Raw genomic sequence first — 26,949 nt, 5'->3', positions numbered from 1 at the left:
GCTTGACGACTTGTTTTTGTTGCTGTGACTGCACAACAGTTTATCCATTCACCTACTGAAGGACATCTTGGTTGCTTTCAAGTTTAGACACTTAAGGAATATAGTTGCTGTAAACATGAATATGCAGGTTTTGTGTATACATATATTTTTACTTCCTTTGATTGAATACTAAGGAGTGTGATTGGTAGATCATGTGGTAAGACTGGGTTTAGCTCTGTAAGAAACTACCAAACTGCCTTTCAAAGTGGCTGCATTATTTTGTTTTACTGCCAGCAGTTGCTGAGAGTTGCTGTTGCTCCATATGCTTACCAGAACTCCCTATTGTCAGTGTTTTAGAATTTAGTTATGCTTGTTGGTCTTTAATGGTAATGCAATTTATACCTCCCTAATGATTTGTGATATTGAGCATTTTTTCATTTGCTTATTCTCTGTTCTATACAGTAGGGCTTTAGCTATCTTATTTTTTTTTTAAGTTTTAATTTTTAATCTAATACTTGCATATAAAGGACTTTAAAAGATCAACTAGTACAAAAGGGCATATAATGAAAAGCAGTAGATCCATGCCCACCCTTCTCAACTTTTGTTTTCCCAACCCAGAGGTAGAAACTTTTATATATGTCTGTTTAGAGGTTAACTCCATTTTTCCTAATAATAGGCTTTTCTTAATGTTTCTTAACTTGATGACATGAGGCATTTTCTACTGACTTTCTACTATTTCCTTGGTTTTTCTATGCCCCCTCCCACATATGGTTGTGTCAACTATTTTTAACTCTTCTGTTTGTTACCTTATTCACTTTAAAAATATAACCACTTTATATTCACTAAATATATTCACTTTAATAATATAACTTTAAATTTGTCTTACCCTTTCAACTAGAGACAGTATCTGAACTTCCTTGTTAAGGAGAATAACACCACTATTCCGTTTCCTCCCCTCTACCTGCCAGCTTGTTGCCTGTACTTGTCAAAGTTGGTTAATATTCCCATTCTGTTCTGTGACCATAATTAAGTCTTCCCTGCTTTGCCTAGAGATTTACTCTAAAAATGAAAAGCCATAACTAATATTTCCATTGTAATGATTATCTAAACACTGTTGACTGAATAGCAGAGTTGAGCACTATGATTGGATTTTCCGTGACTGCAGTCTTGATCCACATGTGCCAGTGTTCAGACTCCCTTTCTCACTCTCCAGGCAATGGTTGAAAAACAGTTACATCTGATGTTGCTTCATATTTGAAGCATGCTCTCCTTGTACAGTTTGAAATGTTTGTTTTTCTTTGTAGGTTCTGTTTGCCCTTGTTTTTTCTTTTGGGATGAGGAAATGTGTGTTTTCCAGATAATGTGATTAGCTTCTAACTTTATCCATCTATTGACTAGAATTGACTCTATTCAGTTGGAAGTCTGTTCACTTCTTTTTTCTAATTTGGAAGATTTGCTTCCTATTTGGACCATTTTTGTACATTTTATCTTCACTGAAGTCGTTAGTAACTTTTCCTTTTTTCCCCATTGGATGCCCTGTGGGGAGGATGCTCAGTGTCACTTCCCTTTGTTTGTGCTGTCTTTTGTTTTATGTATGCAAGAGCTTTGCAGCTATTTCTGAGGATTTTCAAGTTAAATTCTGTTCCTTGAATTAGCTATTTCCTTGAGATTCAACTTCTCATTATATCTTAGACTTTTTGGTTATATTGCAAGCTTTCCACGAATAATGATTTCTAGTCACCAATTTACATGAAAATATAGGTCAGTGGCAGGACAGGCCAGCAGGTGTGTGTGCCTGAGGTGAGCTGGTCACTTTGCTCTAGAGGAGGTGAGCTGGGGGTGGAGGTCAGCCATCCTGCTGCCTCCCCCAACCTCAGTGCCCCAAAGTTAGTTGCTCTAAATATGTAGATGCAGGCAGATGTTGAGAATCACTGACTCCACGACTTAGAAGTAGGGGAAGATAATATATAGCTACCAGGCCAGGTCAAAGAAGGTTATCAGCATGCAAGTGGGTCCCTTGCTAAAGGGAAGGTGCCTAGCCATGGGTCGAGGCCAGGCATGACAGCTGCACCACAAGGCCCGTAGACAGGGCTGCCACAGCCATCGGGCTGGTGTAGCCACCCATTCAGTGCCCGGAGCCCAGCGCTTCCTGCTGGCTCTGTGGCCAAATGGACACACATGGTGGGAATTGGTGGGGGAGGTGGATTGTGTGGCCACAGATATGAGTTGCTCTGCAAGGCAAATACCTTCCTCCTCTAGCTGCCTTTGGGCCACTGTGGTCTGTTTATCTATTTTATTATAGTAGTGTGCACAGGTCATTTCCAAACTCCCAATCTCCTCTCTCCACCTAGCCTTACTCCTGATAACCCTGAGTTTGCTCTCTCAATCTGAGTCTGTTACTGTTTTGTAAATAAATTCATATGTATAAACTTTTTTAGATTACACACATAAATGATACTACATATTTGCCTTACCCTCTGATTTACATGACTTCATATGATAAGTCTCTGGGTCCATGCGTGTTGTGTATTTGGCATTATTTCACTGTTTTTAATGACAGAGTAATATTCTATTGTATATATATGCCAGTTCTCTTTATCCATTCCTCTGTCGGTGGGCATTTAGCATGATTCCATGTCCTGGCTATTGTAAACAGTACTGCAGTGAACATTGAGATGTGTGTATCTTTTCGAACCGTGTTTTTTTTCTGGATATATGCCCAGAAGTGGGATTACTGGAGCTCTATATAATAGAGTAGCTCTATTTTTAGCTTTGTAAGTAACTTTCTAAGTAGCTTTTTAAGTAGCTTTTAAGTATACAAATTTACCTTTCCACCAGTAGTGTAGGAGAGTTCCCTTTTCTTCACAGCCTCCCCAGCATTTATTGTTTGTAGATTTTTTTAATTAAATTTTTTTAAATTTTTAATTACTTATTTTTGGCTGTGTTGGGTCTTTCTTGATGCCCATGGACTTTCTCTGGTTGCAGCAAGTAAGGGCTACTCTAGTCGTGGTACACAGGCTTCTCATTGCAGTGGTTTCTCTTGTTACAGAGCACAGGCTGTAGGGCCTGCAGGCTTAGATGCCCTGCAGCATGTGGAACCTTCCTGGATCAGGGATCAAACTTGTATTCCCTGTGTTGGCAGGCAGATTCTTCAACCATTGGACCACCAGGGAAGTCAGTGTAGATTTTTCTGATGATAGTCATTCTGACTGGTGTGAGGAGATATCTTCTTATATGTTTTGATTTGCATTTCTCTAATAATTAGGAGTTTGAGCATCTTTTTTCAGGTATCTCTTGGTCATCTCTGTGTCTTCTGTGAAGAAATGTCTGTTTAAATCTTCTGCCTATTTTTCAGTTTTTTTTTTTTTTAAATTGCTGATCAATTTGATTATGATGTGCCTTGGTGTGGGCCATCATCCAAAAAATATACAGGTGGTCCAGTAGTTAAGAATCTGCCTGCCAATGCAGGGGACACAAGTTTGATCCCCGGTCCAGGAAGATTCCACGTTCTTGTCTTGTCTTGTGAAAGTCACTCAGTCACGTCCTACTCTTTGCAGCCCCTTGGACTGTACAGTCCATGGAATTCTCCAGGCCAGAATACTGGAGTAGATAGCCTTTCCCTCTTCCAGAGGATCTTCCCAGAGATCAAACCCAGATCTCACGCATTGCAGGTGGATACTTTACCAGCTAAGCCACAAAGGAAGCCCAAGAATACTGGACTTCCCACTGGAGTGGGTAGCCTATGCCTTCTCCAGCAGATCTTCCCGACCCAGGAATTGAACAGGGGAGATAGCAGGCAGATTCTCAAGGAGCAACTAAACCTGCATGCTCCGAAATGAGAGTTTGAAAATGGGATTAAGAATGTATATATTAACTCTGTTGACTTAAAAAAATGCACAACATGCACAGCACCTCAGATAGCTCTGAGAAACTGTTCAGATAGGTAGTGGGGAAGCACAGTAAATATGTGATTTTGGTAAAGGGGGAATACATGCAATCAAGCAACAGTTTTTGGTAGGAAGTTTCCACTGGTCTTGTGAAGCTTCTCCTAGTCATAGGAAACAATTGTCACCATGAAGGATTTTAGTGCTTTCCTCGATATGAAGAGATGCAAGAATTGGCTCATAAAATCAGCTCCTGAGTATATCTAACTATCTAAAGACCTGCCCTACCAGTTTTCCCAGAGCAGAGTGCCACATTTCTACTCTCCACCCTAAACTCCTTCAGGGGATGTTGAAGGTCAGCAGCTGCAGCAGCACACGGTTTAATCTTTGTAGAGGTAGATGGCAAGCACCCATGGCAAATGCCAGTTAGTTGACAGGGCCCCATCATGGTATTAAATTCAGTCATACTTTGGGAGGCATTTCATGACCATCCATCCCACATAGCTAGGAATCATTTCTAGGTGATGATTTTGCTGATAGGCCATTCAGTGTGCTATTCCTGGACTAGGTCTTTATAGTCAAAGATCTCTGGACATCTGTCTTCTAATTATGATCCAGGAAAGTAATCCCTCTTCTTTTATCCTTCCATGTCTAGAATTGCACTATTAAAATCATTGATACCATACAGAACTATGTATTTGATCAACTGCTTCACATTACCTAGTCATCATTATTTTCATTGGAGGTTCAGTTACACCTTTGATATTGTAAGAAACAATAATCTTGTAAAACTGGCCAAGTACAAATAATATAGCTAGCAATATTATTAAGATCATAATTAGAATTAAGCCAGGAACTTCTATTAGGTTTAGCCCAGTGTATTCTCAGGTCATCTGATGTAGTCTGTTCTATACTAATCTTTCAGGGAAATTATATATTGGCACTGTCCATAAAGCTCCCAGTCCAATTTCCTAGTGTTACTAGGCTGGTTATCCTTAGCATAATTTAATTGTTCTCAAGATTAAGTGCTAAGTCACTTCAGTCGTGTCTGACTCTGTGACCCCCTGTTAACTGTAACCCACCAGGCTCCTCTTTCCATGGGAAGGGGGGGCCTTAAATCTGAAATGACCACAGCCTGATGTTAACCTCATAAATCCATCCTATAATTGTAGGAGGTTTTTTTTTTTTTCCTTGGCTGAATTTTGCTTGTTGTTCTGATTGAGCTTGAGTAGTTTAGAAGAAAATTCATACTATGACCAGGGTCAAAACAGGCATTATTAATTGGCCAGATGAGAGGATCCCACCTACTAATACTGAATCACTTTATGCAGAAATCAAAGAAACATTGTAAATCAACAGTACTTCAGAAATAAATAAATGGATAAATAGTATGGGATTAAAGAATTTTCGGTACTTGAGTTGGAGTGATTAATGTTTGTAACTCAAATGTGGAGAGAGTATAGTATAAAGCATTGGACTTTTTGGATTTGGGATCTTAGTCCTACCACTTATTAGTTAGCTGTGTTGTTGATTATAACAAATTGCCTAGCCTCTCTCAAATTTAATTTTCTTGCCTGTATTCTCATTTCAGTACTATAATTATGAAGAGGAAATGGAAAAAATATATATAAAGCATGGTACATACAAAGCATTCAGTAAATATTAGCTAATATTAGTGGGATCAGCTTCTTATGTACTTCAGCTTGCTCATTTGTAAGATTAGAGGGTTGGATTCTTTATATTTGTATTGCTATTTTATATAAATATATTTAAAATGTCATAGCTTTTCATGATTAAAGTAGATGCCATATGCCTTAGAAGTCATAGAAGTCATCTAATCTATCCTATGTTACAGATGAAGAAACAGCCCAGAGGCTGTGCTTGCCCAAGGCCACATAACTAGGCTAGCAGAGTTAAGTAAAGTTGAGACTTATTTTTAAAGATACTTTAAACAGATTATACTATTTTCCTTTTATAGTGGATTGGGTTATAGGCACATTGTTTATTAAACTTGCATTGTCTGCATGAAACTATTTGATACCTTTGGTGAGGGAACAACACAAGAAGTTGTGTGCAAATTAATGTGAAACAAGGCTCATGCCTTTGGAGGACTGTAAGGTCCTCCATACACTACTGCAGTTATCTTGCTGATGTAACTCAACAGTTTACTGAGGCTGCAGATTTTAATTCCTGACTCGACTGATTGACGGTGAATATAATATTCTTTGTACTTTGCCCTGCTAACAAGGAGAATTTACTGGGAAAATTTGGGTATTATTAAAAACATTTTCATGAGAATGCCATAGTGCTTGAGTGTACTACTTTTGTGTAAGGTAGGTGGCTTAACATGGGAAGAAAATCAGTAAAAATATCTAAAATAATTTTTGGAAATGTAAACTTTGAAGATTAAACATTATTTTCTTTTTTCATCTTAGGGCACAGTCAGTGGTGTATTGCTAGTTACACCAAATAATATAATGTTTGATCCACATAAAACTGACCCATTGGTTCAAGAGAATGGCTGTGAGGAATATGGCATCATGTGTCCAATGGAAGAGGTGATGTCAGCGGCAATGTACAAAGAAATTTTGGATAGCAAAATAAAGGAATCCTTACCCATGTAAGAGTGATATTTATACTCCTTTGCAGTTTTATTTCATTTAGTTAGTTGACCTTGGTCTAATAACTCTTAAGTATCTTTTAGTAGTTTTATTATGGATGTTTTTCATTTTATCAGTAATGAAACATAGTATTGAGAAGATTATTCTTTATGCACTGGAATAGTTAGGAATTGTTTTAAATTGATATTTGCATATTTGATCAGAGAACCTGATATTTAAAAATAACCTGTAGTATTCATTTAATTCAGTGTTTACCAGCCCTTTTTCTTCAGATACAGAATTCATAATTCTGTTATTTTTATTAGTAATTTAAAGTAATATCAGTAATCAAGGATACCTTTCAAATTTTCCTTAGAAGAGTCTGGAGAGTTGGGTGTGGGATTTGGGAGAGGTCATGAGCAAAGACCTGACATTAATAAAACTAGAGCAGCTTTGTCTTTTATTTACTGATTTATATGTTTGCATCCTTCTCTCTCAGGAAAGTATAAAATATAGGGGAGAAGACCCACAGATTGCACAAGTGTAAAGTTAACCTTGGAATGTACTGGTTATGGATTTTGTGTGTTTCAGGTAACAGGTGTGAGGTTACAGGTCAGCACAGCCTGTGAAAGTAATGACAGAGAGAAAAGGGAAGGATAATAAATAAAAGAAGAAAATAAAAGATAGGTATACAAAGAAAGGAATAGGAAAGTACAAAGGAAGAAAATTGAAATAGAAAAGAGCTTCCCTCCTTCTGCTGCTAAGTCACTTCAGTCATGTCCATCCCTGGGATTCTCCAGACAAGAACACTGGAGTGGGTTGCCATTTCCTTCTCCAATGCATGAAAGTGAAAAGTGAAAGTGAAGTCGCTCAGTCGTGTCCGACTCTTAGCGACCCCATGGACTGCAGCCTACTGGGCTCCTCTGCCCATGGAATTTTCCAGGCAAGAGTACTGGAGTGGGGTGCCATTGCCTTCTCTGAAGAGCTTCCCTCTTTCTATTTCTTCATAATTTATCATTCCTTTGTCAACGGTTTAAAAACTGTCTTCACTTTAACTGATACTGAGATTTCTGTCCCTGTAATAACCTACAAAGTTGATAATGATTGTTTTAAAATTAACCTTTGTGAGATAGAACTACTTATAAAAGAGACTTACAAAAGAGAGAAAGTTATTTTTGTTTCTGAGGCAGACTACATAAATTGTTAGAATACCTAAGGTAGAATAAAATCATTTATTTAAAAATGTCCATTATACCTGCCACCCCAATAGATAACTGTTTTGGCTTGGTAAATCATCTTTAGAGGTGCAGATTATTCCTAAGATTGCCTCTACTATCAGTTATTTAATATATCATCATCTAAAATCAGTCTGAGCAAATAAAGATTACAGTGGCAGGAAGAGAGGTGAGACAAAGGTGAAGGAGTGAAGGATTAGATTAAAAGAGAATTAAGATTATAGCTATGTCAGTCATGAGTGAGATCATTTTCTCTTGCCCTGATTTTCCATTTGTGTTAGGATACTTTGGGATTTTATTGAGTATTATGTGGTATGGTCCATAACTATTCTACACAGATGCTGTGGAACTCTTCCTCTTGTAAATCACTTTTTTTTATCATTTAGAACATCACCTGGAAAGACCATCTATTTGATCCAAACATTTTTTAAAAATTATTCCAAAAAGACATTTAAATCCTGCCTTATGAATTGATTAAAAACAAATATCTGGCAACAGATCAGATAAATGAGTCCTGTGGTTTTGCAGAATAATGTTATATATGGTAAAAATGAGGTGTATAAGATTTTATTGGTTTTCTCTAGTCCTTTACTGGGAAGTTGATTTCGAAAGTATTGTTCAGGAACAATAGCAGCATGACTGACATTAAAAAAAAAGTTACAACACTTACCTAAATCTGTGTCCTGTTGGATTTACTTAATTTTATCTCTTACCTAAGGCTCTTCTACAGATAGTGTCTCAAACCTTTTTGCTGAGTTCCAGGACTCTTGCCTGGAAAATCCCATGGATGGAGCAGCATGACATGCATGCTGCAGTCCCTGGGGTTACAAAGAGCCCCACTTCACTTTCTTTCAGGACCCTTATGTGCAGTTTTAGTCGATCACCAGTAGATGACACTGTTACATATTTAATAGCACAGACTAGATGCTTGGATTTCTTAAGGTGAATCAATCATTGCAAGGAAAGTAGAGATAGGAATTGGACTTCAACTAATTGATACTTTTAAAAAAAGTATCAATTATAAAAATATCAAATACTAGAATAAGAGGAAAAGAGTTACCCAACTTCACCATCCAGAGGTCACCAATAAATTTTGTGTCAACTTACTTCCCAGTCTTTTCTATTCTCAAACTTGCATAAATATTCTTTTCCCACTAAAAACTTATGTAGTTTCCATTTACTAGTTTTTAGCCATCATTTTAAATTGTTGATTTGTATATCGTGCTATAGTGTTTGTACGGCCTCCATGCAGAACTTACACTACCTAACCTTTGAACATTAGTGCTTGTATATTACAAATGGCATTAAACATGGAAATCTAGAAGTAACGATGAATCATTCAGCTAGCTAATATCTAACCTGTTAGCTGAACAAGTTCTCTTAGAATTGTTAAGAGTTGTCACTGGAACCATGAAGAATTCCTCTAAGTACTTTTGCCTTGATTCTGTTCAGGCTGATTTTTAGCTTTGCATTTGAGTCATTTATTTTAGTTTAATTTCTATTTAAATCTATTAAGCACTATGTGTGTGTACATAGTATCAGTCAATGTGCTTTATTAAACCATTCAAAATTTTAATCAAAACTTTAAGCCTATTTTTCATATTTCATCAGTGAGTAAATTTTAGTTTAGAAATACAGCTTCACCCAAAAGTTGTGTCTTCAACTTCTCTTCAGGTAGATCAGTTCAGTAAATCTAACATTGATATTTCCCATATCTTAAGTAGTTGATGCAGAAACTTAATTACTTGTTCTATATGCATCAGTTTTTTAGTATGCTATTAAGAGATGTATGCTTTGTCCTTTTAGAAAAGCCTTTTTAGTGATATTAATTCAGTGTTAAGTTTGTGGAAAATAAAATTCTATAATTTAAAAAATAATAACTCTAAATTTTGTTTACTGACAGAGAGATAGATCAGTTATCAGGAAGGGACTTCTGCCATTTAAAGAAAGTGACAAGAAGTAATACTGATGAACTAGACTCAAGAATCCGTGATGCAGCTAATGACAGTGCCAGCACTGCTCCTAGGAGCACTGAGGAGTCTCTTTCTGAAGATGTGTTCACAGAATCAGAACTCTCTCCTGTTCGGGAGGAACTTATTTCTTTGGATGAGCTACGACACGATAAATCATCTGGTGCGTCATCAGAATCTGTGCAGACCATCACTCAGAGCAGAGTAGAGTGTTTAGCGGTCATATCAGAGGCTGCTAGTACTCCTGATCACTTAAAATCTGGTTCTGGACATACTGCCAATGAAGTTGGGACTCTTTCTCTTAAAACTGGTTTAAATAATCTTGAAATGCCCACTAAGGAAGGAGATCAGGCTGCAGATAATCTTCAAAAAATATCAGGTCTTAAAGAACAAAGCACAGGTATAAAAAAAGATAACCAGGATTTTCCTCTTGATGAGAATTCACTACATCAAGAAGAAGTTGAAAAAGAAAGTATGCCTTGTGGGGAAGCAATAGAATTAAAACAAAAGCAAGTTGTCGACAAAGGAAAACAAGGAAGAGAACAAAATCAGGACTCAGAGACTGAGGTAGAAGAGCTACGGAAACTCTGGAAATCCCATTCCATGCAACAAACTAAACAGCAAAGGGAGACTATGCAACAGGTGTCACAGAAAGAAATTAAGCATAAAATAGCAACAGCCGATATAGAAGGTAAGTGTTGAGGAATGTATTAAGTTAGTTTGTCTTACTGTGTATTGTCTCTCTTTTTGCTCACTGACTCAAAAGCTGCTGTATCTTAGGCCACTCTGAAGGATAATCTAGTGGCCCTTGACTGATGTTTCTATGGGACAAGTACATAGTGCCTGGTTTCTACTGTCTTATCTCACAGTGGATTGTACACATATTGAGCATCTTTTCCACCATGTTTAAGCATTCCTGATTCACTGCATTCTGTCTTTAAACAATTTATTTCTTAAAAATGCACACAAGTCTATAATACCTATGATTTCTCCCCCCCTTTTTTTTTCATTTAGTTCTTGGTATGTTACATCATTAGAATACTATTTAAAATTGTGTAGTGTGTTAGTTGTTCAGTCATGTCTGACCCTTTGCAACCCCATGGACTGTAGCCCACCAAGCTCCTCTGTCCATGGAATTTTCCAGGTGAGAATACTGGAGTGGGTAGACATTCCCTTCTCCAGAGGATCTTCCCAACCCAGGGATTGAACCTAAGTCTCCTGCTTTGCAGGCAGATTCTTTACAATCTGAGCCACCAGGGTAACCCCTTAAAATTGTAGATCAGATCAGATCAGATCAGTCGCTCAGTCGTGTCCGACTCTTTGCGACCACATGAATCCCAGCATGCCAGGCCTCCCTGTCCATCACCAACTCCCGGAGTTCACTGAGACTCACGTCCATCGAGTCAGTATTGCCATCCAGCCATCTCTTCCTCTGTTGTCCCCTTTTCCTGCCCCCAATCCCTCCCAGCATCAGAGTCTTTTCCAATGAGTCAACTTTTCTCATGAGGTGGCCAAAGTACTGGAGTTTCAGCTTTAGCATCATTCCTTCCAAAGAAATCCCAGGGCTGATCTCCTTCAGAATGGACTGGTTGGATCTCCTTGCAGTCCAAGGGACTCTCAAGAGTCTTCTCCAACACCACAGTTCAAAAGCATCAATTCTTCGGCACTCAGCCTTCTTCACAGTCCAACTCTCACATCCATACATGACCACAGGAAAAACCATAGCCTTGACTAGATGAACCTTTGTTGGCAAAGTAATGTCTCTGCTTTTGAATATGCTATTTATGTTGGTCATAACTTTCCTTCCAAGGAGTAAGCGTCTTTTAATTTCATGGCTGCAGTCACCATCTGCAGTGATTTTGGAGCCCAGAAAAATAAAGTCTGACACTGTTTCCACTGTTTCCCCATCTATTTCCCATGAAATGAAGTGTTGGGACCGGATGCCATGATGTTTGTTTTCTGAATGTTGAGCTTTAAGCCAACTTTTTCACTCTCCACTTTCACTTTCATCAAGAGGCTTTTGAGTTCCTCTTCACTTTCTGCCATAAGGGTGGTGTCATCTGCATATCTGAGGTTATTGATATTTCTCCCGGCAATCTTGATTCCAGTTTGTGTTTCTTCCAGTCCAGCATTTCTCATGATGTACTCTGCATATAAGTTAAATAAACAGGGTGACAATATACAGCCTTGACGAACTCCTTTTCCTATTTGGAACTAGTCTGTTGTTCCCTGTCCAGTTCTAACTGTTGCTTCCTGACCTGCATACAGATTTCTCAAGAGGCAGATCAGGTGGTCTGGTATTCCCATCTCTTTCAGAATTTTCCACAGTTTATTGGGGTCCACATAGTCAAAGGCTTTGGCATGGTCAATAAAGCAGAAATAGATGTTTTTCTGGAACTCTTGCTTTTTCTATGACCCAGCAGATGTTGGCAATTTGATCTCTGGTTCCTCTGCCTTTTCTAAAACCAGCTTGCACATCAGGAAGTTCACAGTTCACATATTGCTGAAGCCTGGCTTGGAGAATTTTGAGCATTACTTTACTAGCGTGTGAGATGAGTGCAATTGTGCGATAGTCTTTGGCATTGCCTTTCTTTGGGATTGGAATGAAAACTGACCTTTTCCAGTCCTGTGGCCACTGCTGACTTTTCCAAGTTTGCTGGCATATTGAGTGCAGTGCTTTCACAGCATCATCTTTCAGAATTTGGAATAGTTCAACTGGAATTCCATCACCTCCACTAGCTTTGTTTGTAGTGATGCTTTCTAAGGCCCACTTGACTTCACATTCCAGGTTGTCTGGCTCTAGGTCAGTGATCACACCATCGTGATTATCTGGGTCGTGAAGATCTTTTTTGTACAGTTCTTCTGTGTATTCTTGCCATCTCTTCTTAATATCTTCTGCTTCTGTTAGGTCCATACCATTTCTGTCCTTTATCGAGCCCATCTTTGCATGAAATGTTCCTTTGGTATCTCTGATTTTCTTGACGAGATCCCTAGTCTTTCCCATTCTGTTGTTTTCCTCTATTTCTTTGCATTGATCGCTGAGGAAGGCTTTCCTATCTCTTCTTGCTATTCTTTGGAACTCTGCATTCAGATGTTTATATTTTCCTTTTCTCCTTTGTTTTTTGCTTCTCTTCTTTTCACAGCTATTTGTAAGGCCTCCCCAGACAGCCGTTTTGCTTTTTTGCATTTCTTTTCCATGGGGATGGTCTTGATCCCTGTCTCCTGTACAATGTCACGAACCTCATTCCATAGTTCATCAGGCACTCGATCTATCAGATCTAGGCCCTTAAATCTATTTCTCACTTCCACTGTATAATCATAAGGGATTGATTTAGGTCATACCTGAATGGTCTAGTGGTTTTCCGTACTTTCTTCAATTTAAGTCTGAATTTGACAATAAGAAGTAATTGCAATTTGTAATTGCCAAAGTTATATAATCCCTTCATTTTTTAAAAGTGTAATTAGACATAAAATCTGTTTCTGAAATTCTTCCAGGTATTCACAGGTTCCATCATTGTCTGGTTGTTTTTCTTTAAAATGCAGTACTAAAGAGACTTCCCTGGCTGTCCACTGGTTAAGACTGTGCTTCCAGTGCAGAGGGCCCAGGTTCAATCCCTGGTCAGGAAACTAAGATCCCAGATGCCATGCGTTGTGGCCATAAATGAATTAAACATTTTTAATTTAAAATAAAAAGCAGAACTGAGATAAATTAAATACCATTTTCTCTTTCAATTTTGTATTTTCATACTGTTTACTTTTGAAAATTATAGTAATAGCTTTTATTTCTACTACACAATGATTCTGCTTTGTACATTATGTTAAAAGTTGTATAACTCAAGTATCTTAGCTAACATTTCTCATATTCTATTGGAGTATTGATTTAAATTAATCTAATTTACATATTTCTGTTTTATAATTAAAATATTAATTGTTCAGTTCAGTCGCTCAGTTGCGTCCGACTGTTTGCGACCTCATGAATCGCAGCATGCCAGGCCTCCCTGTCCATCACCAACTCCCGGAGTTCACTCAGACTCATGTCCATCAAGTCGGTGATGCCATCCAACCATCTCATCCTCTGTTGTCCCCTTCTCCTCCTGCCCTCAATCCCTCCCAGCATCACAGTCTTTTCCAGTGAGTCAACTCTTCTCATGAGGTGGCCAAAGTACTAGAGTTTCAGCTGTAGCATCATTCCTTCCAGAGAACACCCAGGGCTGATCTCCTTTAGAATGGACTGGTTGGATCTCCTTGCAGTCCAAGGGACTCTCAAGAGTCTTCTCCAAAACCACAGTTCAAAAGCATCAATTCTTTGGCGCTCAGCTTTCTTTATAGTCCAACTCTCACATCCATACATGACCACAGGAAAAACCATAGCCTTGACTAGACGAACCTTTGTTGGCAAGGTAATGTCTCTGCTTTTCAACATGCTATCTAGGTTGGTCATAACTTTTCTTCTAAGGAGTAAGCGTCTTTTAATTTCATGGCTGGAGTCTTCCCCAAAATAAAGTCTGACACTGTTTCCCCTGTTTCCCCGTCGATTTCCCATGAAGTGATGGGACCAGATGCCATGATCTTCGTTTTCTGAATGTTGAGCTTTAAGCCAACTTTTTCACTCTCCTCTTTCACTTTCATTAAGAGGCTTTTTTTAGTTCCTCTTCACTTTTTGCCATAAGGGTGGTGTCATCTGCATATCTGAGGTTATTGATATTTCTCCCGGCAATCTTAATTCCAGCTTGTGCTTCTTCCAGCCCAGCGTTTCTCATGATGTACTCTGCATATAAGTTAAATAAGCAGGGTGACAATATACAGCCTTGATGTACTCCTTTTCCTATTTGGAACCAGTCTGTTGTTCCATGTCCAGTTCTAACTGTTGCTTCCTGACCTGCATAATTGTTAAAATATGCATAAAATAAGATTTACGAATTTAACCATTTTTAATGTAAAATATAGGAGCTTTAGGCATATTCACATTATTGTACAACCATCACCACCATCCATTTCCAGAACTTTTTCATCTTCCTGAGCTGAAACTCTCTGCTTATTAAATGATATCTTCCATTCTCCCCTCCTTACAGTCCTTGGCAAGCACCATTCTATGTTTTTCCTTTTGTATGTGGCTTATATCCGTTAGCATAACGCCTTCAAGTTTCATCTATGTTGTGGTGTGTCAGAATTTTCTTTCTATATAAAGCTGAATAATATTCCATTGTACACAGCACATTTCCTTTATATGTTCATTTGTTGATGGACATTTGAGTTGTTTACACCTTTGGCTGTTGTGAATAATAATGCTGCTATGAACATTAGTGTACAAATAATTTGTTTGATTTCCTTCTTTCATTTTTTTTTGGTTACATACCGGAAGTAGATTTGCTGGATTGTATGGTAATTCTGTGTGTACCTTTTTGATGAACCACTGATCTGTTTTCCACAGTGGCTATACCATTTTGTAGTCTCCCCAGCAACACACTAGGGTTTGATTCAGTTTTTCAAAACGGAATTTTCTTTGCATTTAGATATACTGAATTTCGGAGAAGGCAATAGCAACCCACTCCAGTACTCTTGCCTGGAAAATCCCATGGACAGAGGAGCCTGGTAGGCTGCAGTCCATGGGTCGCTAAGAGTAGGATATGACTGAGCGACTTCACTTTTACTTTTCACTTCCATGCATTGGAGAAGGAAATGGCAACCCACTCCAGTGTTCTTGCCTGGAGAATCCCAGGGACGGGGAAGCCTGGTGGGCTTCCGTCTATGGGGTCGCACAGAGTTGGACACGACTGAAGTGACTTAGCATAACATACTGAATTTAGATATACTGATATATACTGTATATAATTTACATATACTGAAGACCTAAGGATATATTCAATAGATGTTAAGTAATTACATTCTATAAAAGCTTGAATATTTTTTCATTATTCAGAGTTAATGTTCATTAAAGAACTTTTGACAAATATGTTGCTTTTTAGAAAATTTATAAACAATTACCTGGAATTCATCATCTGGATTTGATCCTTGTTAATATTTGATGTATTTATCTTTGCTCTTTAGTGCGTATGTGTATCTACATACACACATTTACATATATACACATATACAATATTGATATAATTTGTATATATCTTGATATGTGTATAGTTTTCATATAAAATTAGGATTACATGTAGTATAGTTTCTTGCTTTTTTCACTTCATATTTTATGTCCTGAACATTTTCCTGTGTAATTACACAGTTGAACCTTAAACAACTCAAGGGTTAAGGGGTGACATATACTCTTTCCCACATTCAAAATTTTATGTTTAACTTTACAATCTGCCCTCCATATCTGTGGTTCTGCATACATGGATTCAACCAACCGTGTATAGTAGTATTAAAGTATATATTATTTGAAGATCTACATATAAGTGGACCTGTGCAGTTCAACCCCGTGTTGTTCAAGGGTCAACTTGAACCTGTGTAGTTCTTTCATGGTTTTTAATGGCCCTGTAATTTAGCTATTTCTGTATTTATTAAGACATTCACTTGTTATTAACAATTGATATTATTAAGATTGATGTTGTGACGAATGCTGGCATAGATATCTTTATTTGATATGTTTGTGTTTGGTTGTCTTATGTTCTGAAATCTTTGAAAACGATAAAATGTTGCATTCTGGTTGACCCAGTAATTTAGTAGACTGCTCGTATTTTATTGCGTTTGTTTGGGTGCAGGGTTTAATTGGGTTTTCCTTTTATGACATTACTAAAAGGAGAAAGTTTGGTAGATATGTTTAGATAGGTGTTCCTGGATTGCTGCTGTTTGGTTTCTTCTTTTTTGTATGTACATATGGAGGGAGGACAAGAAAATTAGTTTTAAGTAGCTAATTTTAAGGAACTTGAGATTCTATATAGGGAAGTATTCAAAGTTTCTGATCTTTTATCATAAAACTATATAATATAAATATATAATGGAATGTAATTGTGAGAAGAGTAGTAAAAGTTCATTCTTTTAACCTGATGCAAATGCTGGGGCTCAGATAGATTATGTATCTTGCACAGTGTTACACAGAAAAAAGCCATGACTACTATCCAGATCTCCTGAATATAGCAAAGTGCTTTTTCTTCCATAGTATGCCTCCTTTGTAAGCCAATGTCTAGTTTCCTGAATTGATCCTTATTGTCAGACCTTCAGTGTGTCATATGGCAGCATCTGTGGTTGGAAGGGTTAGAGATAATTCAGGCTTAATAAACTAAACAGATGGCTGAATCTAGCATATTGTTTTTGTCACACCTTCATATGTATGTAAAAGCCTCAGAAACTTTTTTACTGAATTTTTTCTGTAACAACCATATTACAGTAAAACTTTGAAAATTCTGCAAACTTATTTAGATATTGTTCTAGAAAGATGATAGAGAGTATGCAGAATATTGTATATGTATGTGTATGAATAATTACTTTAGTGTGGTTGTTAGAAAAATTTAACCAGAATTTCTGGATCTTCCACATTTTTTCCTAATAGCCTTAGATATAATATCAGTTCATAACTCGGGTGTTAGTTTATTAGTCTTGCTATACTTGTCACTTTTGATGGAAAAATATACAAGCTACTTAAGAGAATTCACCTTTCAGTAAAGTAACGTTTTATTCTGTAATTATTTGTCAAAAGTTTAGAGATAAACATTACTTAGTCTAAATTTTTTTTAATTATTCAAACATGGTGTATGGGAATTGAATAAACACTCTATCTCAATTCTAGGTTCTGCACTTTTAAAAGAAAAGAGAAGGCATCGATTGCATAAGTTCTTATGTCTCAGAGTCAGAAAACCTATGAGGAAAACATTTGTATCTCAAGCAAGTGCAACAATGCAGCAGTATGCACAGAGAGATAAGAAACATGAATATTGGTTTGCTGTGCCACAAGAAAGGTAAAACAATAACAACAAAATCTGGAAAACATTGAGATTCCTTGAGTTGAAATTATTTTATATAACAGTTCACACCAGTAGCAAAGTACTGAAATAGTTTATGATTAAAACCTGACATTAAATGTGTTCAAAATCAATTAGCTCCTTTTTTATACTCTTTAATTTACCCCACTTTTAATTTTAGTCCCCTTTGTGGTTTAATGCAAAAAATATGAACATATACCTCGTGTTACTAGTAAACAGTCATAGTTAAAATGTTTTAGATCAAGAAGGTTCATTAAAATATTAACTGGTACAGCCCCACCTCAAGGCAGGAAATGATACAATTTCTTTTTTTTTTTTTACTTTGTATTTTGTTAACTGGTATAGCCAGTTATCACTGTTGTGATAGTTTCAGGTGAACAGCAAAGGGACTCAGCCATACATATGCATGTATCCATTCTTCCCCAGACTCCCCTCCCATTCAGGATGCCACATAACATTGAGCAGAGTTCCATGTACTATACAGAAGGTCTGTGTTGGTTATCCATTTTAAATATAGCAGTGTGTACATGTCCATCCCAAACTCCCTGTGTATAATTTCTTTTTTAAAAATTTCATCAAATCCTTTCTATTATAAATGCTTGCTGTATACATAGCATTAAATTAGCTACTAAAAGGATCTGGTCTTCAAATTATTTTTTATACTCACTGCACAGTGAAATTTCTCATATTACGATTGAGCAATATTTGTAAAGGATGTCTGTTATCACTGTATTGTAAATACTGACATTTTAAGTTCACTGTATCATAAATAATGACATTCTAAGTTAAAACTTACATTTATCTATTAAATATATCCAGTAGGATTTAGATAATGGGACAGTTTGCCCTTTATGATTAGATTATACATTTAAACACTACTTGAATGTGCTCTTCTAAAACAGTTAAAATTTGCATCACTACTTTTCTCTTTGAATTTATATTTCAATTATACTTCCTCATAGAATCTTATTATAAAGTAGTATATTTTTATTCCTTTTTACATTTTTTGCAACAAATTGCATATACTTACACATTTATCTGGGGCTTCCCAGGTGGTGCTAGTGTTAAAGAACCCACCTGCCAATGCAGGAGACATGAGATGCTGATTCGATACCTTGGTCAGAAGATCCCCTGGAGAAGGGCATGGCAACCCACTCCAGTATTCTTGCCTGGAGAATCCCCATGGACAGAGGAGCCTGGCAGGCTACAGTCCATACGGTCACAAAGAGTCAGACATGACTAAAGCGACTGAACATGCATGCACTGTGTGTACTGACATTACACATACTAAAAATTTTCTGATTATTCTCAGAAGAGTAAAGGATCTAAGGCTCACCCTACTTGTTAACAAGTTGGCCTGCCTCAGTTTAATGAGTGCTGGCAGAAGAGTCACAACAGCAGTAGTCATAGCTCTAGCACTTGTATGAGTTCTTTGAGCTTCAGTTCCCACTGTTGGGTGTGAAGAAGGCCAAGTGACAGCTGCATGTGCCATGGGTTATGTTAAAGAAGAGGAACCGTAAGTTTAGGGAACCTAAAATTTCTATAATGTACAGTAAGCATGGTTTCCCTTTGATCCAGAGTAAGATACTAATGGGCTTTCCAAGTGGCTCAGTGGTAAAGAATCAATCCATCTGCCAAGCAGGAGACATGTGTTCAATCCCTGGGTCAGGAACATCCCCTTGAGAAGGAAACGGCAGCTCACTTCAGTATTCTTGCCTGGGAAATCCATGGACAGAGGAGCCTGGTGGGCTACAGTCCATAGGTTCACAGAAGAGTCAGACACAACGTAGCGACTAAACTTCCACCACAAGATACTGAATATTTCTGCCTTCTAAAACCATGCTATGCTTTGTTTTCTGTGCAAACTTACATGAAAAGGTAGTGCTGAACACAGGTACACAGTGCCTCTGCCAGTAAGACATGCAGAAATCCAAGAGAAAATTGTCTTTCAACACCTACATTATTCCAAATATTAATTAAACCCAGAATAACATTTTATCATTAAAATTATTACTAATGAACAGTTGATCAAAGCAACATGAATTATAATTTATCATACATAGCTATTAACACACAAAATGTAAAATACAGGAAATGTCTTAATAAAATAGTTAGGGCTTTCCCCCAATTAGTTTATGTATCCATTGATGAATATTGTTCATTGAAATGATAAGACTCAGTGGCTCAATTCTGCCCCCTCCCTTTTTTCTTTTTCTATAAGTACTAAAAAGCTTTGTTCATAAAAATGTCTATGAAACTGAGAAGTTTTATTATAATGTCAGTCAGTTCTTTAAACGTGTTTCTGTTTATATTCTAAAATTAATCATCTTTCATCAAAATTATTTTTAATAACCATCATTTGAATAGCTTCATTCAGTTTTGTGGAAATTAGTGAATTAGAAACCACCTGATATGCAAAAGGACTTATTACCCAGTTTTTAAAATCTTTCCCTGTCTCAATACCAACTTTAGGCAACCTGGAAGTCTTTATACTGGAAGTTTTTTGACTATAAAGACATGTACCATTGTAAAATTCTGGATGAGTGAGGATGGTACTTTAGTGAAAGCAGAGAAGAAACAATCTGTAAGATATCTTAACCACACTGTTCTCAAGAAGATGAGTAGGAGTGAAGATTACCATATGGAAACGGAAGAGAAAGAGATTGATTCCCTTAGATCTATCTTAAATGTCTGTATACCTCTTGGAAAGGCTTTATATGTTCCTCTGAAGACTTACTTTCAAGAATATAATAATAAAATTCTTTTCTCTCCCACCTCACCTAAATATACAGTACAATCTGTGCGTTCAACAAAATGTGATTAGAATAATTTAAAAATATGCTGTGATTTGCATAATTTATGAGTACATGAAAGGCAAAGAGCCAGATACTCTGATTTGCCAGTGATACCAAGATGATTACAATGAAATATTCAACCCTATTATATCTTAGGATTATAACATATTATATTTATAATTATATATATAATATATATATAATCCTATAATTATAACCCTATTATAACATAAGGATTTATTTTTCTCCTTAGTGTTGGCTTTGTTTTAATTTTTGCATGGAATTTTCCATTTTAATATTGACCTTGCACCTTCACTAATGTTCATTAAAAATTAGTTTTATTAGAATTTTGAACTTTATTGTATTTTAGGATTTTATGAAAAAAATTGCTTCATAGAGACAAATTATCTGAAAGATGATGCTTAACACCTTTTTAAAGCATTAGTTGCCACATAACAAATGACAGTATTAAAAATTTATTTTATTGCAAACAATGTCCAGGACAGTGATTATTGATTGCTATATGTTAGTAGAGAGTTTTTATTTAATATAAATTTATTTATTTTAATTGGAGGCTAATTACTTTACAGTATTGCATTGGTTTTGCCATACATCAACATGAATCCGCCACGGGTGTACACATGTTTCCCCATCCTGAAACCCCCCCTCCCAATTCCCTTCCCATACCATCCCTCTGGGTCATCCCAGTGCACAAGCCCTGAGCATCCTGTATCATGCATCGAACCTGGACTGGTGATTCATTTCACATATGATATTATACATGTTTCAGTGTCATTCTCCCAAATCATCCCACCCTCGCCCTCTCCCACAGAGTCCAAAAGACTGTTCTATACATCTGTGTCTCTTTTGCTGTCTCACATACCGTGTTATCATTACCATCTTTCTAATTTCCTTATATATGTGTTAGTATACTGTATTGGTGTTTTTCTTTCTGGCTTCCTTCACTCTGTATAATAGGCTCCAGTTTCATCCACCTCATTAGAACCGATTTAAATGTATTCTTTTTAATGGCTGAGTAAAGTAGAGAGTTTTATAATCACTTTTCAGTTATCCATACCAATTAAAGCCAATAAAGCATAGATGTTTGAAATGCACATCTGACCCTTCAGATAATTTTTATTTCAGGGATTTAGGCTTTAGTAAACAAAACTGAAAGAAGGAACATAAAAGTTAAAAATATTAAATTTCTGTTAACCTGGGAAAAACCTGTATAGTGGTCAGGTTTCAAAATAGGTAATTAGAGTAAGTTGTTAGTTGTATTTCAGATAATTAGATCATTGTGTGATTGAGGTTAAAATGGTGAGTTCGGTTTTCCTTCCCATTGTCAAGTTTCCTTCATGAAAAGAAATGTTGCCATGAACAGCATCTGAGCTAGTCAAAACCAGGCTGAAGAAAATCCTAGTGTAGTTAGGAGCTTGACAGAACACAGCCCCAGAAGTTTAAGTTAATGTCTTCTTGGTAGTCAGCTTTGTTTTATTTTTAAATAAAGAATAGTGTATGTAATATTTTGTATATTTTAAGTCTTCAAGTTTTGTGAAGCTGTTTAACAAAAATAATTTTTAAATTCTTGCTAACAACTCAGAATAGCAGATGTATTAATTCATAATCACTCATTCTAACAGGACAGACCACTTGTATGCCTTCTTCATTCAGTGGAGTCCAGAAACATATGCAGAAGATACTGGTGAATATACCAAAGAACCTGGATTTATAGTAGTAAAAAAGATTGAAGAATCTGAAACAAATGAGGATTCTACTAATGAAGCAGCAGCTAGAGAATGGGAGGTAAGGGGGAAAATGTGAAGTTTTCATTTATCTTTTTTCTTTGTATGAATATATAGTTTTAGAGTTGGCAAAGTTCAAGTGATCTTTAAGTGAGTAATATTTTAAAGGTTCACTGTCCTTGTATATATGTGTTTATTGAATAAATCTGATTAGTAACTTTGGTTTATTCATTTCCCTTTTGCTTTAAAATGCTAGAGAAGCAACCTATCATCAGCAAAATGCCTTTTATTGAATGAACTTTAGGAATAATCACTGTTATACTAATTTTCATAAAACATTTATTGCAGATCTAATTCACTTTAGTGTTATCTCTTGGCATGGAGGAGGCATAGCAGTTATTTAACACATTCATGCAAATTAGCACTCCTTCTAAGCTCATATCCAAGCATTATCTTGACAAGAGTTTAGCAATATGCAAAGAAAATAAGCTGATGCTAATTTTACAAAGTAATGAAAGTTTTATGCTCTTCTCAAATATACTGAGCTTGTATAAATGGTCAAATTGACACTAAACAACTTTTTTTAACCCCTCTTAGATCTATCTTTTAAAATTGTGTATTATGATTTTACATGCTTTGTCATGTGGGATTGATAGAGTGATGTATCTGGTCTTTCTTTTGTTATGGTTCCCTGGATTCACCTCTTCATGCATTAGAAAATACAGAGCAGATGCTAAAATGTGATAATAAACTGAATCAAATTTTGTTATCCATCTGGTGTTGTTCGTGATCGTTTGTGTGATTAATGTGGTGTATATGTACTTAACATGTATAATGATTAAAGGTATACATGGCATGTCTTGTTTAAAATGCACACCTGATTTTGTATGTGCCTCAGTCCGTTCCGTGTAGTACATTCAGCATCAGTTTCTATTGTGACTACGATATAATGGAGGAATCTCCCTACCAGCTTTCACAATAGCCATGAAATGGAAACAACCTGAATGCCTGTCTGCAGGTTATTGGATAAAAAAAAATTTGGAATATTTATAAAATTCCAAATAATGAAGCAACAAAAAGGTTCTGTTGGTACAACAATGTGGATGAGTCTCACAGAATAAAAGAAGCCAAGCCAGACATGAAAGGACTATATATTATACAATTCCATTTACATAAAATTCAAAAGGGCAAAACTAGTCAAAAGTCCACCAGACTACCTGTTTCTGGGAGTTTAGGGGTTGTCTAGGCTCAGGAGGGAACTTTATAGAGTACTGGAGGTAGTCTGTATTTTATTCTGGGTGATGATTTACTTGGGTGTTGGCATATGCAAAACAATCCCTGTGTATTTACAACTTAGATTTAGAAGACTTTTAAAATAGCCCAGGTGATCAAGGATGTAAACCTATACTAAAGCAGTAACAAACAAAGGTAGAATGGAAAGGGATAAAATAAAGTGTTTTAAAAAGGTATTACCTAGCTAATAAAACAGGATATAGTGTCAGATGATGGTGAAGTACTAACTTGGGTGGCAAGGTAGATGGCAGTATTTTCAATCAAGTCAGAGAATTGACAGTTTTCTCTCTTTTGAGATTGAAACACTTAATTTTGGAAATAACAGACTTTAGTACCAATTTTTTGAGTATAAACTTTTTATTTAAAAGGGACCATCTTAATTCTTATGGACAACTCTGCAGATTATAATTTCTAAAGAAAAAATTTTCTCACCTGTTTTCAACTAGAATTGATTCAAATAAAAAGAAGATGATAAAAAAATTGATAAAAAATTAAATTTTAGAAACTTTCTGCTGTGTTATCTAGAAACATTTTGCTGCACTGTCTAATAGAGTAGCCACTAGTGACATGTGGCTATTGAATACTTGAAATGTGGCTAATGCCACTAAGGAACTGAATTTTTAATTGTTTAATTTTGATTAAACATAAAAATCAATAGTTGATTCAGTATTGGATGACTTTTAGATATGTTTTGAACAAGTTAGATATATGAATTATTTTAAGCTATAAATTTCATAAAATCTCAATATGATCTCATAAATAAGATCAGGTATTTCCTGTGAAAATCTGGTATCTGCATTCAGATGTAGTTAAATATGCTAATTCCTGTAAATACAATAGCCCCTCACTGCTTGTACACAGCTGTTGAGCAAGGAAATATGGCTAGTCCAAATAGAGATAATCTGTAAATATAAAAAATATGCTGGTTTTTAAAGATTCAGAACTGAAAGAAAAAAATGTAAGATATCATTAAATCTTACATTCATTATGTTGAAATGATAATGTTTTGGATATATTGGATTAAGTAAATATATTAAAATTGATTTAACTTTTTTTTTTAATGTGGCCACTAGAAAATTTATAATTGCATATGTCTTGCGTTCTATTTCTCTTGTACAGTATTGGTCTAGTGCCTGATAGCTACCAAGTACATAAAAAGCTGCTGTTTTTTGTTTTTTTTTTCCCCCATCAAAAGTCTGTTCTTTACCTTAGAGTTCACTCTTGGTGCTGTACATTCTATGGGTTTGAGCAAATGTAAGAAAACATAAAAAGTATTTTAAATGTTTAAAGGATGTTTTAAAAGGGAATTTGAGGTGAATGAACCTCATGTCTGTTACACAGAGTGAAGTAAGTCAGAGAAAAACAAAATGTTATATATTAATGCATACATATAGATTCTAGAAAAATGGTACTGATGAACCCACTTGCCTACTTGCAGGGCAGGCGTAGAGATGCAGGCGTAGAGAACCTACTTGTGGACACAGCGGGGGAAGGATAGGGTGGGACAAATGGAGAGAGTAACATTACATACATACACTGTCATGTGCAAATTAGATAGCTAGTGGGAAGTTGTTGTATAACACAGGGAGCTCGACCCAGTCGTCTCTGACAAATTATAGGGGCAGGAGGGAAGTTTAGGAGAGAGGGGATATATGTATACTTATGGCTGATCCCCAGTTTTGTATGACAGAAACCAACACGACATTGTAAAGCAATCATCCTCTAAATAAAGATCAATTTTAAAAAGGAAATTTGACTAGAGAACATACATAAAATAAGAAAAACTCAAAATTTCTACCTAGGTGTAGAGAATAGGTGACTTAGAATTTAAGATGAATTTGTTATGAATTTATTTCATGCTGACATGAAATTTGTACATTGGGGAACGTTTGCCTATGATAAACTTACCTTCTCAACTTCTTTTCTGTTCTCCCTTTCTATTCCCCTTTACCTTCCCCCTACCTATGTAAGTACCATGAGGGCGGGGTTTTATGGGTTTCATACACTTCTATCTGCTGAGCAGTGCAGATTATATGACAGTGCAGTCATATAATTAACCCTTTGTAAATACAGCATTAGTGAATACATTTGGACATAGATTAAAATAAATAAATATAACTTGTTAACAGTTGGTCTAAAATAAGTTCTTATGTCACTTGTAGTAAATATTTTATCATAAAGCCATAGACTCTTAGAGTTGAAATTAACTGACAGTTCAGCCTCTCTCATTTTACATCATTCTTGATTATACTCTAGCATATTTAGTGATAGGGAACTTACTACTTCAAAGGGCAGTAAGAGGTGAGGGCCACAGAAACCTACCTTTGCTAGCAAAGAGAAAAGATAATTGTATTTTAAGATTGTTAGCAGTAATAACCCTTTATGATACATCAGAACTAAGATTTCTGAATACTTGGAGAAAAAATCTAAGAAATACTACATGTGTAACTCAAGATGTGTGTTGGATTAATGTTATTTAATATGTACACTTTATTCAAATTTAGTTGTTAGTATAAATACAGTTAGCATAATACATCAGCTTACCTCACCATTGTTTCTCTTTTAACCATACTGTCTTGAGTATCTTAAGAATAAATTCTTCTGCTGTTGGTAATTCAGTAGCCCTACCTTGCAGCTGAAGTAGAACAATTTCTACAATTGGTAGAGTCTTCTCTGTTTTTCTTCAGTACTCGGTTCCAGAAATCAGTAAAGCATGTATACTGAGGAAACTGTATTATGTGGGCTTTTGCAATTTTGTGAGAAATATTCCTTTTTCATGGGGATTGTTTTTATGAATTTTCATTGAAAACACACTAATGGCATTTCAACAGTGTAAGGAAGATGCTGAGGTGAAGGTGGGAAAAGATACCTGTTGACCTCTTATTACTTGCTGATGATTGTGCTTTTATTTGATTAATACATACATACAGAGATTAATAGTATCGTGAATTTGCATGTACCACTCAGCTTTATCAACTCATTTCATTTATAATCCTTTTCTACAGTTCTTCACATTTCTTCACAGGTGATAAAAATGTTTAAAATACACATAATATGAGTGTATTTTTACAATTTGCTGTTTGAGTCATCATCCCAGCATGTGGCATATAGTTCTGTGACCAGGGATGGAACCTGGGTCCCCTGCATTGGAAGCACAGAGTTTTAGCCACTGGGCCACCACAGAAATCCCAAAGCCTGTTTCATTTTTAAGATTCATGTGAATTTTGCATTATCGTAATTCATCTGATATACATTAAAAAAACCTTTTAAAATTCCTGATCATGAAGTAAAAGTGATGCTACAGTAGTGAAGAAAATTATTCTGGTTTACTTTTCACTTCTCACACTTGCCTAATTATTGACAAAAATATCTTACATTGAGTTTTTGATTTCTAATATGACTTCTCCATTTTTATGTGCTTGACATTACTCACATTTTCTCAAACGATCCAAGCTTTCATTTAAGTAAAAATATAAAGGTGGCACTAGTGGTAAGGAACCTTCTTGCCAGTGCAGGAGACACA

The 26,949-nt window shown here is 36.1% G+C and overlaps 1 protein-coding gene across 14 annotated transcripts in view; it reads left to right on the top strand.

Annotated features, from left to right (window-relative positions):
- Nucleotides 1-26,949, top strand: part of OXR1 (oxidation resistance 1) — a 565,559-nt gene that overhangs the window by 504,721 nt on the left and 33,889 nt on the right. For all 14 annotated transcript variants that reach the window (XM_027561321.1, XM_027561320.1, XM_027561327.1 and 11 more), the window contains 4 exons: nt 6,299-6,483; nt 9,602-10,359; nt 17,401-17,569; nt 22,032-22,194. In XM_027561321.1, coding sequence (XP_027417122.1) covers nt 6,299-6,483; nt 9,602-10,359; nt 17,401-17,569; nt 22,032-22,194 — 1,275 coding nt within the window. The remainder of the gene's footprint in view (nt 1-6,298; nt 6,484-9,601; nt 10,360-17,400; nt 17,570-22,031; nt 22,195-26,949) is intronic.

The sequence above is a fragment of the Bos indicus x Bos taurus genome, chromosome 14 (assembly GCF_003369695.1).
Source record: "Bos indicus x Bos taurus breed Angus x Brahman F1 hybrid chromosome 14, Bos_hybrid_MaternalHap_v2.0, whole genome shotgun sequence".
Classification (NCBI taxonomy): domain Eukaryota; kingdom Metazoa; phylum Chordata; class Mammalia; order Artiodactyla; family Bovidae; genus Bos; species Bos indicus x Bos taurus.
The sequence above is the reverse complement of the archived record's forward strand: the minus strand, read 5'-3'. Positions and strand labels throughout refer to the sequence as shown.